Source organism: Muntiacus reevesi, chromosome 2, assembly GCF_963930625.1.
Source record: "Muntiacus reevesi chromosome 2, mMunRee1.1, whole genome shotgun sequence".
Lineage (NCBI taxonomy): Eukaryota > Metazoa > Chordata > Mammalia > Artiodactyla > Cervidae > Muntiacus > Muntiacus reevesi.
In genome coordinates this window covers 268333473-268350686 of record NC_089250.1, presented here as the reverse complement: position 1 = coordinate 268350686, position 17214 = coordinate 268333473, and the positions used below count along the sequence as shown (strand labels likewise).

General features: G+C 51.7%; 1 protein-coding gene across 3 annotated transcripts in view; it reads left to right on the top strand.

The window, feature by feature from the left end:
- The window catches only part of VRK3 (VRK serine/threonine kinase 3), a 36621-nt gene that overhangs the window by 11182 nt on the left and 8225 nt on the right, over window positions 1-17214 (top strand). For all 3 annotated transcript variants that reach the window (XM_065926579.1, XM_065926577.1, XM_065926578.1), the window contains exons 6-12: window positions 6078-6142; window positions 7430-7496; window positions 9033-9117; window positions 9382-9487; window positions 11790-11882; window positions 14564-14696; window positions 16017-16137. In XM_065926579.1, the coding sequence (XP_065782651.1) occupies window positions 6078-6142; window positions 7430-7496; window positions 9033-9117; window positions 9382-9487; window positions 11790-11882; window positions 14564-14696; window positions 16017-16137 (670 nt within the window). The remainder of the gene's footprint in view (window positions 1-6077; window positions 6143-7429; window positions 7497-9032; window positions 9118-9381; window positions 9488-11789; window positions 11883-14563; window positions 14697-16016; window positions 16138-17214) is intronic.

The following is a 17214-nucleotide window of genomic DNA, read 5'->3' as shown; positions in this document are numbered from 1 at the left end:
TGGCTGGTATGTGCAGAAGCCTGTTCACTCATTTCTGTTTTTGCTGCCACAGGAAGCGGAAGGGACAGCGGGGCAGAACCAACAGCAAGAAAGAGGCTGGAGGAAGAAGGATGGGGAGAGCCCCAGGGGGCAGGGAGGGAAGAGGGAGAAAGACAAGGCAGGAGGCATCTGCAGGCAGAAGCCACCCATGTCCTCACGCCAGCACCCCGCAGTGGAAGGTCAGGCTCTGGGCCGTGTGTCTTCACCTTCTGTGGCTCGGCTTGTTTGATGAAAAGAGCAAACCCCTTCCCAGCCCCAGCCCGCCAGCGTCATTCATTCTTCTGCAGATCCCCACCTCGTGCCAGGCCCAGGTGCTGGCATGGGCACAGTGGGGTGGGCGGCTGCATATGGATGTGCTTCAGGGCAGCATTACCGCAGGACAGGCTACCCTTGGCTTCTGCCAGTCTGCGCCAGTCGGGAGGAGGTAGTTGGAAACTGACAGTGAAACAGCAGCAGCAACCAGGATGGCAGCTGACACTTCCAGCCCACCCTGGGCGTCCCCTGCTAAGTCCTTTAGGTCTGTTAACTCACCTTATTCCCGTAACAGCCCTATGAGGTGGCACTCTCTCTCCCTTTGTCAAACACTGAATTGTAACATCACCCTCCCTGGTCTCCTGGCACAATTTGGGAGGACCAGTATAGAGGCTTCTACGTCCATTTCTGCAGCTGCTCACCACGGTATGCCTGGAGAGTTGCTCCCTAGAAGCGGCTAGGATTCAAGTTCAGGCCCGCCCTCCAGGTCTGTGCCCTTGTGGATGGAGATGCACGCCTTGTAGTCCCTTGCTGTGGCTGCCATCACAAATCACCACAGTCTTAATGGCTGAAGACAGCACACGTTTATTCTCTTCTGGTTGTGGAGGTCCCAAGTCTGAAATCCGTCTCACAGGGCTAAAGTTAACGTGTGGGCAGAGGGACTTCCCTGGTGGTCCAGGGGTTAAGACCTCATGCTTACATTGTAGGGGGCATAGGTTCAGTCTCTGGTTGGGGAACTGAGATCCTGCATGCCTCACGGCATGGCCAAAAAAATAAAAAGATATGGGCAGGACTGGTCCTTCCAGAGGCTCCAGGGGAGAATCCGTTTCCTTGCCTGTTCAGCTCCTGGAGGCTGCCTGCATTCCGCGGCTTGTGGCCCCTCCATCCTCAAAGCGCAACATCACCCAAGTCTCTGCTTCTGTCATCACATTGCCCTCTCCTCTTCTGTGGTCAGATCTCCCCCTGCTTCCCTCTTTCTAAGAACCCTTGTGATTACACTGTGTGTGTGCGCATGCTAAATCACTTCAGTCGTGTCTGACTCTGAGACTCCATGGACTATAACCCGCCAGGCTCCTCTGTCCATGGGATTCTCCAGGCAAGGATACTGGAGTGGGTTGCCATGCCCTCCTCCAGGGGATCTTCCCAACCCAGGGATTGAACCCACATCTCCTACGTCTCCTGTATTGGCCAGCTAGTGCCACCATGAAAGCCCTTGATTACACTAGGGCCCCCTGGACCCTCCGGGACAGCCCCACAGCACAAGGTCCTTAATTTCCTCACACCTGCAAAGTGTTGGTTCTCTAGCCCCTTAACACACCCGTGTGTTTCTCCCAGCGGCATCCCTGAGCCTCTCCCTGGTCGTCAGTTTCAGCTGCTCTGGGGAGAATGGCTGCCTTTCTTTTCCATGGGTTCCCCTTGGGGTCCCTTGGAGCTCGTTTTAAGTATGCCCTTTACCGTCTTATAAATTAGGCCAGGTTTCCAGCCTCGGCACCCTTGGTGTTCACGTGGGGCGCGTCCTGTGCATGACAGTGTGTTTAGCAGCATCCTTGGCCTTCAGCCCCCAGCTGCCAGGAGCACCAGTCCCCTGTCCCCGTCGTGACAACCGGAACTGTCTCCAGACATTGCCGGATGCCCAGTGGGGGGCAGAACCTCCCGCGGTTGAGAACCAGAGTCAGGCTGTCCCAGAGTACCCTCCAAAGATGGAGAGACTGTTAGCTAGTAATCCTCAGGTGGAATCACTGTTCTTTTTTAAAAAAAAAACACATTTGTTTATCTACTTGGGCTTCCCTGGTGGCTCAGACAGTAAAGAATCTGCCTGCAATGCAGGAGACATGGGTTTAATCCCCAGGTTGGGCAGATCCCCTGGAGAAGGGAATGGCTGCCCATTCCAGTATTCTTGCTTGGTGAATTCCATGGACAGAGGAGCCTGGCGGGTCCACAGGGTCGCAGAGAGTCAGACACAACTGAGCGACTTTCACTCGTTTACTTATTTGGCTGCGTCAGGTCTTAGTCGTGGCACACGGGCTTAGTTGCCCCATGGCATGTGGAATCCCAGTTCCCCACCCAGGGATCGAACCCGCAGCCCCTGCACTGGAAGGCAGATTCCCAACCTGGCTCACCTGCAAAATGGAGAGCTTTGATATTGACCTCACGGTGTTGTCGTTGGAAAGCTAAATGAGTAGAACAGTGCACAAACAGCAAACAGCATATAAATGCTTCCTGTTGTCATTCTGGTTTGTTTTTTTGGCTTTGTTGTGGGGGGGGGGGTGGGGATTGGGGGTTTCGGCCATGCTGAGAGGCTTGCGAGATTTTAATTCCACAACCAGGGATTGAATCCAGGCCCTCACAATGGAAGTACTGAGTCCTAGCCACTGGACCACCAGGGAATTCTCAGTTTTTGTGGTTATGATGGATGCCAGCATGGCATTCTTGCTCCAAGTTCAAGGTCACCTGTCTCTTGGCAATCAGAGGCTGCCACCTGCCTGCCTACCACACCCTTGTCTGCCTTTGGCACATGTAGGAACCTTCCACACATCCATCAGGTTTGCATGCAGCAGGGGTCTCCCAGGTCACAGCATCTGGAGCTCCAGGGGTTTACATCCAGGCTCTCCAGGGGCCTCGGCCACGTCCGCCACCCTTCCTAGGTCTCTGCTGGCTCCTGTCTGTAATGGGAGTTTCCCAGCTGGCCCTCCAGCTGTCAGCGGGAGGGACAGTTAGTGGGTGTAGAAAAGCCCTTTATAATCGGGAGAGTAGTGCAGGGAAATTGTATGTAAATTGCCAGCTGCTACTGAGCTGGCAATTTAAATTACTCAGCTGGTACCTGCTTCTGAGTGTTGGGCATGTAGGATAACGCTTTCATTCAGTGGTTGACTGAGTGGTGCTTACCCTCAGACCTCAAGGTGGCTCTGTGAGACAGATCCTGCTATTACGCCTACGAGGTGCCCCGGCCATTTCCTGGTTGCCCCTCAGAGATTCCCCCTGGCCCCCTCCTCACAGGTGGGAAGGACCCCCTTTCCCCCAAGATCCAGCACCTTCCTAAGTTTCCCTCCTCAAGGCCGAGCTCAGGTCACCTTTGGCCTTGGCTCAGTAAGCCCTGGTTCCCGCCCTGCTCCAGCCGGAGCTTCTTGTGGGCAAGCATGGCTACTCAGCCACTTTACCACCTCCCTGCCCTTTATCTCAGTGTCTTAGACGACGCCAGCTTGGGAGGCTAGGAAGGGTGGGGAAGAAGAGAAAAACGGAGGGATGACGCAGAGAGCCGGCAGGGACCCTGGGCGACAGTTCAGTTCACAAACTCCAGAATGAGCTGTGTCGGCTGAGGCCGCGCTGCCACTTACATCTGCGGGCCCTTGGCTGATGATACTTTAAAAGCTGCCACTTACTGAGTGCTCCCGGCCTGCCCAGAGTGGTGCTGGGCTCTGAGGCTGGGAAGAGGGGCCCTGGGTGGCTCATATGAAGGGTGAAGCTGGGACTTCCCTGGTTGTCCAGTGGCTAAGACTCCCAATGCAGGGGGCTGGGGTTCAATCCCTGGTCAGGGAACTAGATCCCACATGCTGCACCTAAGACCTGGCGCAGACAAATAAATAAACATTAAAAAAAAAAAAAAAAGTGACACTGAGGGATTCCCTGGTGGCCCCGTGGTTAGGACTCTGCACTCACTGCTGAGGGGCCAGGTTCAGTCCCTGGTCGGGGAACTAAGATCTCACAAGCCATGCAGCACAGCCAAGAAGAAGAAAAGCTGGCTGTGATTCCTGCTCAGCTGTACCGGTTGCTCCTGCCCTCCGAACCATTGCATCCACTCTCCGGGATGAGCTTCATTACTCCTGCTTTTACTGACGTGGAGCAGAGAGGCCCAGAGGGGGTTAGCCTGTGTGACACCAAGTCATGCAGAGTTGATGGAAGGCCTGGACCTAAACCCAGATCTGCCTGGCACAGAGCCTCCCGTATCATGTGGCTCCTTAAGCTTCAGCCCTCTGGTCTCATCTGTGAAGTGGGAACACGGAACAGTTCTCAGAGCTTTCTGAGATAATCTTCCCAGGTTGTAATCCTCAAATTTGGCTTGGATAAAATTTTCCGTTTCTTTCTTTAAAAAATAAAAAAACAATGAGAACTTCCCCGGTGGTCCACTGGTTAAAACTGCTCTTCCAGTGCATGGGATGTGGGTTCTATCCCTGGAACTAAGATCGCACATGCCGCAGAGTAGCTGAGCCTGCATACTGAAACTAAGACCCAGTGCAGCCTGTATATATATTTAATATAGCTAACGACAGCCACCATAATTACATGGTAGTAGAAAGATTCTGGTTTGATCCCTGGGTCAGAAAGATCCCCTGGAGGAAGAAATGGCAACCCACTCCAGTATCCTTAACCCAAAAAACCCCATGGACAGGGGAGCCTGGCGGGCCACAGTCCATGGGGTCGCAGAAGAGTTGGTCATGACTGAGCACACAGATCTTTCCTGGGCTGTCACAAGCCTTAAAGGAAACAGTGTGTGCAAAGTTCGCGCTTAGCACAGGACAAGAGACTTTGCAGAGTCTGTTATTAAGCAGAAAGAGCCGAGCTGGAAGACTGTTTACGAGGAAGTGCCCCAGGGGGAGATGGGAAAGGAAGGAAGTGGGTGAGGCAGGAGCAGAAGTGGTCCTTCAGTATGGTTCTGTGCTAGGCCACCACCGCTGGGCCTTTCTATCGCCTGCCGTCAGCCTTTGGATATGGGCTACCCTGGGACTTGGAGCTCAGGGGATCCCTGAGGGGCTGAAGGCTGCTGCAGGGACCCTCCCCTGAGGGGAGCTTATGTAGTGGCCAAAGACATGAATATTGAATAGTGTCCCCTGACCTGAGAAGGAACCTTGAGATTTAAAAAAAAAAAAAAATGAAGCGGAGGGACTTTCCTATTGGTATAGTGGTTAAGATAGCCACCTTCCAATGCAGGGGATGCGGGTTCGATCCCTGGTCTGGGAATTAAGATCCCACGTGCCGCAGGGCAGCTAATCCCGCAACTTCTGAGCCCACACACCACAACTAGAGAGTCTGAGTGTGGCAACTGAGACCCAACGCAGCCAAAAAAAGAAGAAACATAAAGTACAGTTATGAAGATTATCGTGGGTAACTTACATATGGATAGGATTCAGTGGTCAGCAATTTGGAAGCATTTGCAACTGCGCTGTTTCGCCAGAAGGGTGCTGAGGGCTTTAAAGGGGACGAAGCTAAAGCTATAGTCTGACTACTGAGGGAGAAGCACGTCTAGGCCCACAGGAAGCGGGGGTTCCTCCCCCAGGGATCTCATGACCGTTATTCCTCATGAACCATTAACCATCTGTGTCAGCAGAAGGCGTTCTTCCAGTTTTCAGAGGAAGGCAAGAGTTAAAGTTAATGAGTAACGCAGCTGGTTTGGGTACACTCCTCATAAGCAAAAGCTCAGTGACTAAGAAAGGGGAGAGGGCAGAAGAGTGGGCCTAAGATGGCTCTGTCAAGACGGAGTCAGTGTGGTTCAGCCACACACCCGTATATGCAGACACATGCATACAGCGGCTGAGTCAGGGGCTTCAGGACCACCCCCAGGCTCAGTGATTCTCTAGAGGAACCCACATGTGTGCACAGCTGTGTCTTAGAGAGAGAAAGAGGTAGAAAGAAGGAAGCTGTTTGAAAATGAGATGGTTCAGGTCTTGACAGTCGAGAATGCACTTGACCCCGTGGGAACTCATTAACCATAACTGCTGCTTGTTACTCAGAGGACAATGACCCTCACCTTCCCTGCAGATGATAACCTCGCTCATTTTCTCTGTCCACAGCTGAGTCTGACTCCACCACAGGCAGCAAGTCAAGCCCCCAGAAACAAAGATTCTCACTTAAACTAGTGAGTGGGCCCGGGTTGGGTGGGCAGCCCCGAGGGGAGGGGAAGGCTGGGCTGGGCTGGGCGGGCCAAAAAGCACAGCCTTGACCAGCAGAGAGCAGTGCGACCTTGGGCGGGGCACATCTTCCTCTGGGCCTTGGGTTCTCTGACACAGGGCCCCTCAGAGGCTGCAGTCGGGTCCGTCCCGGAGACCTGACTCAGAAGCTTTCTGGCCATGTGATCTGCACAAGCACCCAAAATCCGAGACAGCTAGTTCAGGTGCCCTCCCTTGGATCTGGATGGAGGCCCTGTGAGTGATTTGAAGTGAGGGCTCCGGAGCCTAACTCACAGATGAGTATTGGCACCTACCTGCTGAGAGCCTGTTCTGTGCCCAGCCCTGGTTGATAATCAAACCTTTAGGGTAGTCACCATGTTCTCCCATTTAACAGACAAGAAAATAAAATCTTGGTCACTTGCCGGGGGGCACCAGTGTGCAAGTTGCTTTGTTCACTGCTCTATCACCAATAACCAAAAGAATACTAGGCACATAAGAGGTACTTTATAGAAAAAATGAATAAATGTTAGGGTTGGGATTCGAATCCAGCTCTCTTTGATCCTGTGGTCTTAAGAACCCAACTTTACTAGTCGTATTTAGTTAAAGTATGTGGATTGACTGCTTGGGAAAAGCGACCCAATGATAATAATGGCTTACACAAAAATAATATCTTATTGCTCTGTCACTTAAAAGTCTGGGGCAGTGGCCCAGGGCTGATATGGTGGTTCCATAAACAAAGGGCTTACTTTCCTTCTCTCTTGTGGCTCCAAGACCTTCAACCTATAATCATCTCATGGGCTGAAATGGCTGTTCCAGCTCCTACCATCTCATCTGCATTCCAGCCAACTGGAACAGGAGAAGAGAAAGGAGAGAGCCTACCCTAGCCCTTTGAAAACATAACCTGACAGTTGCCCATCTCTCTTTTGCTCACATCCCCATTGGCCAGAACTTGATCATGTGGCCATTCCTTGCTGCAAGGGAGACTGGAAAAATGTAGTTTTTAACTGAAGGGCCTGTGTCTAGGGAAAACTTGTGTATCCTGTCATAAAAGAAAAGGAACCTAGGCAGTAACTCAAAGTCTCTGATACGTGGTCACATGAAGCACCCTAGGGAATCTGGTTCTGATGTGCAAGACTTGGGGGACCTAGGGTGTTGCTGACATTACCCTGGGATGATCCATGGCCAGTGATGATCTGGGAGCCCTTGCCTATGAGATTCCAGTGTGACAGCCTTTTCCCTTCCCCTCCCCCCCCCAGGATGCCAAGGATGGGCGCTTGTTCAATGAACAGAACTTCTTCCAGCGGGCTGCCAAGCCTTTGCAAGGTATTCCTCAGGGCAGTGGGCAAGTGGGGGAGAGGCTGGAGGCACCAGCTTGGTCAGAACAACTGCTTTCTCCCTGCCTGTGTGGGAAGGGTGGGGATGAAATTCAAGGCCCAGGTTTGCTCCCATCACCCCTTGGGCCTCAGAGGACAGACAACAGACAATGGGCTGAGGCTGGCTCGTTGTCCCAGCTCTTGAGAGCCGAGTATTAAATTTTCAGAAATACTGTAAGCCAGTTCTTAAAACACAGCCATCATAAACTAATTGTGCCAGAGACTTCCCTGGTGGTCCAGTGGTTAAGACTGCACTCCCAACGGACGGGGCCCAGGTTCAGTCCCTGGTCAGGAAACTAGATCCTGCAGGCCACATCTAAGAGTTCGAATGCTGCACTTCACCTAGGAGTTCCCATGCTGCAAACTAAGACCTGGAGCAGCCAAATAAATATAAAGTAATTAATTATATCAATTTACCTCTGGGCTTCCCTGGTAACTCGGTGGTAAAGAATCCGCCTGCCAATGCAGGAGACCCAGGTTTGACCCCTGACCCAGGAGGATCCACATGCTGCAGAGCATCTAAGCCCACGCCCCACCCCTACTGAGCCTGTGCCCTAGAGCCCGGGAGCCACAACCACTGAAGCCCGCGCCGCAGAGCCTGTGCCCCACATCAGACAGCAGCCCCAGCTTGAGAAAAGACCTCACAGCAGCCGAGAGCCCACACAGCCAGAAACAAACGGAACGTGACACAGGAAGGAACGAGGGCGATAAACACCCGTGGAAGTTTATCACTTCCTTGTTATCTGTCTACATTTTCCATTATCTGTTATCTACACTCTGTGCTTTTTTTTTGGCCAGACTGTGTGGCATGTGGGATCTTAGTTCCCTGACCAGGAATTGAACTGGACCCTGGCAGTGAATGCATGGAGTCCTAACCACTGGACCACCAGGGAAGTCCCTATTATCTATACTCTTGAAGTTGCTTCCATTCACTGTATCTGTGTGATGGAAATAGCATGTAAGGGCATGCTACTGCCTCTCTGCCCAACTCTCTATCTTCTATGATACCACACTGGTAGCTTGTAACTGGCCGTACTGGGAAGCATTTACACCACGGAAATCCGCAAACACAAATCAGGGCTATTTTTTTCCTGAACAACCCGTTACTAAACTTTCATCAGCACTCTGCTCCATCTTTACCATTCAACTGAGATCCTGAAAGGTTGGCCAGACCTCTAGTGACACAGTGACCAGTTTAGACTTTTCCCGATCTCATTAGCTCTGCGTGAGAATTCATGGGTTACACGGTCACTCTTACCCCTTCCACTCACTCCAGATTTGTCAGTGCTTTCTCAAAACCACGTTCACACCCCCTGTCGTTACCCCCCCTAGCCCTCACCCACCCACAGAAGCGGTGTCTCCAAGCAGGAGACCCAGGGTCTGGTCGGGACTCAGGTGCGTTCTGCTTCTGGTCTGAGTGGGCTGTGGGCCACTGTGGGTGTGGGGCCAGGTGGGCCCTGACCTCTCAGGCCCCTGCCTCCCGCAGTGAACAAGTGGAAGAAGCTGTACTCAATCCCGCAGCTGGCCATTCCCACCTGCATCGGTTTCGGCATTCACCAGGACAAGTACAGGTGAGTCGCTTCACTCGCATGCGCTTCGCTGGCTGCTTCCTCTCTCTCTGTCTCATGCCCAGGCATGGCTGGGACCCTGGAGCTGCTGGAGTCGCTTCCTTCCTCCCCCAGCTTTGAGCCAAACCAACCCCCCGCCCATCCAACCCTTCATCTCACCCTGGACTGGGACCTGGTAGTCCCCAGCCACAGTCCGTCCTTGGTGAACTGTATTCTGTCCCTGCCCCAGTCTTCTCTCCCACCTCCTGGGACACCCGTGTCTTCCAGGTTCTTGGTGTTTCCCATCCTGGGGAGGAGCCTTCAGTCAATCCTGGATGACTTCCCAAAGCGCGTGATGTCGGTGAGGTCTGTGTTCCAGATGGCCTGCCGGCTGGTAGGTACCAAAGGGTCTCCGGCTCCCGTCCAGGTCATGGTGGCCTAGTTTACCAGTCTGTTTGCTCTTTGACACAGCCCGCATCTCCCTCCGCTGGGCACTGGGGCAAGCAGGGTGAATGGCACAGCTGAACACCAGACCTTTAGAACCAGAGCGATAAGTGATGCCGTGAGGGATGTTCAGGAGGCTGTGGGAGTTGGAGGAAGGGTCCCAGCCTAAACTGGGGGTTCAACTGTGCTTCCTGGTAGACTGTATTTCTAAACCAGAGTGGGGAATAGCAAGGTGCGGGGTAGGGTGGGAGTGGGAATACATGGTGAGAGTGTTCCAGCCCAAGGAAGTAGCTTAGGCAAAGGCTCGTGTTGGGGACAGCACACAGAACCTCTGTCATTCATTCCTTCCCCCATCCATCCTCCCATGAAATATTTATCCTGTCCCTGCTGAGTGTCAGACACTGTCCCAGGGCCTGGGAGTGCAGTGCGGGGCAGCACAGACATGGTTTCTATGTCTAGTGGGAGAGGATGAGTTTAAGCCACAGTTGCACCAATAGTGAAAAGTGCTCTGGATACAAGTGTCCCCATGCTGTGACGAAGAAGAGGACCTAACTTAAACTGCTGGAGGAGGGACTTCCCTGGGGGTCCAGTGGCTAAGGCTCCTCACTCCCAACGCAGGGCTCCCCCCCACCCCGGGTTCAATCCCCGCTCCAGGAACTAGATCCCACTTATTGCAACTAAGAGTTCGCATGCTGCAACTAAAGACCCTACATGTGACAATGAAGATCCCATTTTCCGCACATGAGACCCGGCACAGCCAAATACACACATAGTGACTTCCCTGGTAGCACAGTGGCTAAGAATCCGTCTGCCAGTGCAGGGGACATGAGTTCGATCCTGGTCCAGGGAGATCCCAGGTGCCATGCAAGGCAACTAAGCCCGTGCACTGCAACTAGTGAGCCCATGCTCCGCAGCAAGAGAAGCTGTCACAGTGAGAAGCCTGGGCGCTGCAGCCAAGAGTGGCCCTCGCCTCGCCACAACTAGAGAAAGCCTGCATGCAGCAGTGAAGACCCAGGGCAGCCAAAGATAAATAAAAATAAGTGAAAAATATAAATAAGCAGCCGGCGGGATGAGTCCCGAAGGTCTTTACTCGCAGTGTTTGCCGTGTGACATGTCGAGGGTGAAAGGCAGGAGCTGAGGTTGGCGTGGCGGCTCAGCAGTGACCAGAGGACCCAGGGCCCTGAACGCCAAGCTGAGGGCCGGGGACCCACGCGAGGACTGAGGACGGGCAGGGGCAGCATCAGCTCGGGGTGTAGAAGGACCCCATGGGCCATGTGGGCACAGCCAGGGAGGGTGAGGTGGAGGCTGAGTGAGGTGGGCTCGAGAGGACCAGGCCTGAGGAGGAGCTGGGCTGGGGACGGCGTGTCTGTAGAAGCAGCAGAATGGGGTGGGCAGCTAAGTCTTGGCATCAAGGGGGATGCAATCAGGATACAGCGAGCACCTGGGGGTTCAGTATATGCATTCGGAGCTCAGTGGAAAAGTCAGGGCTAGAAATAAAAGTACAAATTGCTCAATTAAATGTATTTCTGCTTTTTTGAACAAATGAGAAAACCTCTCTGGTGAACATGAGTGTTGGTTTTGTTTGTTTTTGCAAGGGTCAATAAGTAACCAACGTTTTCCCCTCCTGAGATTTTGATCAACTAAGAAAGAATGGGTTGGCCAAAAAGTTCATTTGGGTTTTCCCGTACTGGCTTGAGGACAAACAAACTTTTGGCCAACCCAGTAGATACAAGAGATTGATGGAAAATGAGATGTCAGCTTTAATACTGAATTTAAAAGCTTCTAAATACTGAATTTAGAAGACTCATATCTTCTAAGACATTCTTAGGTGTGCTGTCAGGGAGGGCGTCCAAATGCTTCACTCAGAATTAGTCAGGCTCAATCCACCCCTGGGGCTTCCCAGGTGGCTCACTGGGTGTAGAGTCCGCCTGCCAACGCAGGAGACTCAGGAGACACGGTTTCAATCTCTGGTTGGGACGATCCCCTGAAGGAGGGCATGGCAACCCACTCCAGTATTCTTGCCTGGAGAATTCCATGGACAGAGGAGGCTACAGTCCATGGGGCGGAAAAGAGTTGGAAACGACTGAGGCAACTGAACACACACACAGGCAATCTGTCACTGTTACCACCCTCATGACGAGCAGGACCACGTGACCCCAGGCCCAGCAGCGGGCTTTCCTTCCGAGGCTCTGCATCAGAGCCTCCCTGTGTTATCAGCACTTCTCACAGAAACGCTTGCTTTCCTCCCCTAGCTGGATGCCCTGGAGTTCCTCCATGAGAACGAGTACGTTCATGGCAACATGACAGCTAAGAATATCTTTGTGAATCCAGAGAACCTATGCCAGGTAACTGCCGGATCCTCACCCTCCCTAGGGGCTCTCTGGGCTCCGGGTCTCGCCTGTCTTAAAACCTGCATTTATTTCACAATGCTTATTGCAGACAAAGAACTGCTATCCATCATGTATAAAATAAAGTGCTTCTTTGAGTAAATGAGGAGAGATAAGCCACTTAGTAGAAACATGGACAAAGGATAGGAAAAGCAGTTCATAGAAAAAGAAATCCACAGGTCAGTTAAATGTATGAAAAAATGCTCAACCTCCTGCAATTATTATTAGATTCTAGTAACATGGAAATTAAACTGAAAATACACTACTACTTTTACCTTTTGTGTGGACAAAATTTAAAAAAAAAAAGGATATCTCTTGCTGATACGGATGTGAGGAAACAGGAATTCTTTCCTTTTTGGAAGTGTACTCAGGTGAACTTTTAGGAAGATAATTTCTTACAGCAGTCAAAATTTTAAGTGTATATGGATTTTTGTCTTCTTTTTGCAGAAGGATTCACGTTTATTGATTCAAATACAGTACCTAACATTTGCTAAACATGCATTTCACACTATAATTTCACTACCATTTCCACAGGTAGTCAGTGCACAGAAGAGGGCCCCCCACTGCCAGCTGTCAGGGTGGAGGTAGCAGCGGACCTGGGTAGCAGGTTCCACCAACTGTCGTTTGCTTGTGCAAGATTGATGGAACTAACTGCATAAGGTTTTTGATCTACCGGTTCCTCTGTGAGGAATTTATCCATTCCATATATTCAAAGATATATTACAGGGACTTCCCTGGTAGTCCAGTGGTTAAGAATCCGCCTTCCAATGCAGCGGACACAGGCTCAGTCCCTGGTCACACATGCCTCGGGACAGCTGAGCCCACGCAGCACAACTAGAGAGAAGCCGAAATGAAAGATCCCTCATACTGCGGTGAGGATACCGAGTGCCGCAACTAAGACCCGATGCAGCCAAAAATAAAAGAGGAAAAAAAAGAGATACACGTACAAAATGTTCCTGACAACACTGATTCTGACAGTAAAATGGGAAAACCTTAATATATATACTTCTGATAGCATATTGATTAGTATTTAAAGTAAATTGTAATTACTCTTTCTAATGATAGAAACCAAATTTAACATGCCTTAAGCAAAAAAAGGGGGGTGGGGTTAGTTTAAAAAAAGAGAGGTACAATTTATTGCTCCTTGGAGTGGAAAGATCCAGGACTTCGCTGGCTTCAGGCATGGCTGATTCTAAAAATTCAGACCCTGTCATTAGGAAACTGGATCTTCCATCCCTGGGCTCTTCTCGTGTTTGCATTGCTCATTATCAGGCAGTCCCTCTTTGCTATGATGACAAAATAACCACCAGCAAATGAGGCTTAAATCCCCTCCATTTAGCAACCCTAGTGGAGATGGATTGGGTGAGCCCCACCTCAATCACTTGGACTGAGAGTTGGAGAGGGCTGGTCTCAGAGAAAAATCCTAGAACCATATGAGGCAAAACTAGGACTTCTCTGATAGTACAGTGGTTTAGACCCTGAGCTTCCAATACAGGGGTTATGGGTTTGATCCCTGGTCAGGGAACCAATATCCCACATAGCAGGAGGCCAAAAAGAAAAAAAAGAAACAAAGTGTATGTGTGTATATGTGTGTGTGTGTGTGTATATACAGAGAGAGAGATTATAAGAATTTGACTCAAATTAAAAAAGCTCAGGGGCCCTAAATCTGCAGTTGGCAAGCTGGAGAACAGGAGAGCTAATGGTATGTTTCTAGTCAGAGTCCAAAGGCCTGAAAACACCTGTGTGAGTTCCAGTCCAAAAACTGGCAGACTCAAGACCTGAGAAGAGCCAGTATTTCTGTTCAAACCCAAGGAAAATGCTGATGTTCAGCTCAAGCAGAGAGGCAAGGGGCATTCCCTTTCACTTAAGCCTTTCTGTTCTGTTCTTCAACCGATGAGGCGAGGCCCACACACTAGAGAGGGCAGTCTGCCACCCATTCCAGTCACACCCTCACAGACGTACCCAGAATAACCTTTGGCGACACGTCTAGGCACCCTGTGGCGGATAAAAGTGACCACCACAAACTGTGACCAGAGAATGTAGGTCTCGCGTGGACAAAGCCAACGGGCGTCCCCTCTCCATTCGCAGGATAAGAGGTAGCCGTTAGACGGCTGATGTGGCTAACTGTGTGTTAGCTAAGCACTTTGCGTTTTAAACCCAGTTAAGCCTCCTCACAACCCTGCGAGGTGAGGACTATCATTACCTTCATTTGGCCAATAGAGAAATCAAACCCCAGAGAGTTTCATAATTTCCCCAGCGTTGCATGGGCACTGATGGGCCAAGCTGGCATTGGAATCTGGTCTGTCTGGCTCTGCAGTTAATACACTATTTAAGTACAGAAAGCTGTGTGCCCAACAGGAGGTACAGTGCGATCCCTCTGAGGAAAATTAGAGCATCCTTCTTACCCACATGCGTTTGCTGATTATTTAAAGAAAATGAACATGTGAGAAGCTGTTAGTGGTTACTTCTGGGAACTGGGACTGAGCAGTGATGGGAATGACTGATTTGGGTTCTTTCTACATCCTCCTGTACTGTTTGGTATTGGGTTGTTTCAAATTGCACCCACAATTGAAATCTCCGACTTCAGAATACAGATTCCTAATCTTCAAACTGTATGGCTTCTCCCCACGTGCACACAGGTGACCCTGGCAGGCTACGGCTTCACCTTCCGCTATTCGCCAGGTGGCAGACATGTGGCTTACACCGAAGGCAGCAGGAGCCCACATGAGGGGGACCTTGAGTTCATTAGCATGGACCTGCACAAGGGATGTGGTAAGGGGCCAGAGAAGGGGTTCAGGAGCTTGGAGACATGCTCCTCAGACAAGGGCAGCCCTCGGTTGGCACAGCCATGGACAGCAGGTGGCCAAATGCAGGAGTCCCGCTAAGGCAGGGAGCCATGGTAGGGGTCAGAACCATGGACAGCATCCCCACGTGTCGGAGCGTTGTGGGGCAACACTGAGGACTGCTAGGGAGCCCTGGGGGTCCCCAGGTCCACATTCGGGATCTGTGTGGACTTAGAATGCGAGAGGGTGACTTCGAAGTCATCCAGGAGGGGCTGCTGAATACGCACTTGTAAACCACTGATTATCCATCTCTGCAGCACACCAGTGAGGTCTAGACAGAGACCCAGATGTCAGCAGCATTTCAGAAGTTGGCAGTTGAAGCCCAGGGACAGGTGTGAGATTATCCCGGGAAACCACATAGGGAGGGAAGAGCGCCCTTTGAGGAGACGCCTTGAGGAGGCTGGGCCTCTCTCGCCCAAACCCCTTGAAACTAGGGCCATCCATGTCCCTGCCCGCATCCTCCCGTTACGCTGAGCCCCCCAGGGAAGGGACGGTGTGTGTGCCGCCAGCACCAGGTGGCAGAGGGTCCAACACAGCTCGCAGTGTTTGTCGAATGCTTATGAAGTGTTCTCTAAATCATGTGCTTCAGGAAGTGTAAGAAAACCAAACCCCGCTGTCTGCTCTGTTTGTCCTTCCCTCCCAAGTGAGGCTGAATTCAGTGGCCATCCTTCTAGGCACCTTCATGCCTGTTACATCTCTCCACTGGACTGTCAAGGGCTGGGAGCCAACCAAACTCTTGTCTGGAATTTAAGAATATGGGAAGGAGGCCTTCCCTGGTTGTCCAGTGGCAAAGACTCTGCACTCCCAATTCAGGGGAACTAGATCCCACATGCTGCAACTAAGAGTTCACATGCTGCAGTGAAGATCGAAGATCCCACGTGCCACAGTTAAGACCCAGTGTGGCTAAATAAATAAATAGTAAAAAAGAAAAGATTGTGGGAAGGGGCTTGTCACCCAAGGTTCTGAGGATTCATGGAACAAATAGGTTCATGAATGAAAGACAAGTAGGTGAGGGAGTGAGCTAGTGAAAGCAGGGACGAAGAGATGACCAAGGTTGTGAATGAGTAACTGAGAGACTCCTGGAGGCCTGAGAGTAGACAAGTGATAAGTGGGTAAGCAGTTGAGAGCCAGTATTTTCAGGTGGGTTGCGTGTGTGAGCACATGCCTGAGTTGATGAGAGAGAGAAAGGATTAGGATGGGCATGTCAGAACGTCTGCCTGAGTGGCCACCTCCTTCCCTCCCTCCCCAGGGCCCTCCCGCCGCAGTGACCTCCAGACCCTGGGCTACTGTTTGCTGAAGTGGCTCTATGGGACCCTGCCATGGACAAACTGCCTTCCCAACACCGAGGAGATCATGAAGCTGAAACAGAAGTGAGTCCAGGGGTCAGCAGAGCGCAGTGCTGGTCCGCCATCCCTGCAGGTGGGGCAGAAGCTCAGAACCCAGCAGGGAACAGAAAAGAGGGCGAGGCAGCCTCTGGCATCTGCAGTTCTCAGGCGCGTGCTCTCGTCCATTCCAGCAGACTAGAGCATGGGCTCTGGAGCCACACTGCCTGGGGTCAGACTCCGGCCCCACCACTGCAGGGTGTTGGGTGGGCAGCTTAACCTCCACAAGCATCAGTGTCCTCCATGAGCTGGTCTCCTATTAGCGCCCACCTCTGGGTGGAAGGATTTGAGGGAGTTGGGTGCACAGCACTCAGCACAGAGCCTGGCCTGTAGAAAATGCTCACCGTGTGCAGGACACCATGATTCATTCACTCCAACAGGGACACATGGACAACCTGAGCAGTTAGGCCTGGGCTTTGTCTCAGTATCTGGCAACCCTGGCCTCTAGTGTCCACACTTCCCTCACTTCCACGTGTGAAACCACCAGATCTTGCTAGTTCTGTTTTAGACATTCAGCACCAAGGACAGTGGGATAAACCCGGAAGTGTTGGGTGGTGTGGTTCAGCACCAAGGACAGAGGGCAGTGGGGTACGGGGGGAGGGGGCTGGTGGGTGCGCGGTTCAGCACCAAGGACAGAGGGGCTGTTGGCTGTAAGGGGAGGTGCTGCTGAGTGTGTGGACCGTAGACAGCTCTGCAGCTCAGGGCAGCTCTGCAGGTCCAGAGCTCGAGATTCGAGCTCTGGTGTAGTCTTGGGGCTGGAGAGTTACCCCAAGAGGAGCCATTCAGGAGATGGTTGGGTATGGCATCTAAAGTGCAAACCTGAAGTTCAAATGGAGACTCAAACTTCAGCAGTGTCTCAGGAGCTGTCCGCAGAAGCCCTGGGAGAGTGGAAAGAGAAAACTCTCCAGTGAACGGCATCGAGTCTGTCTGTCTTCTCAGTTCCGAGCATGCTGTGTCGGTGGTTCATGTTGAGCCTCTCATTTTGCCCCCTTTATTATCTCCCATCTTCCTTTACTCAACCAGGGATACCCACTCATACATACTGAATATATATGTGTCCTACTG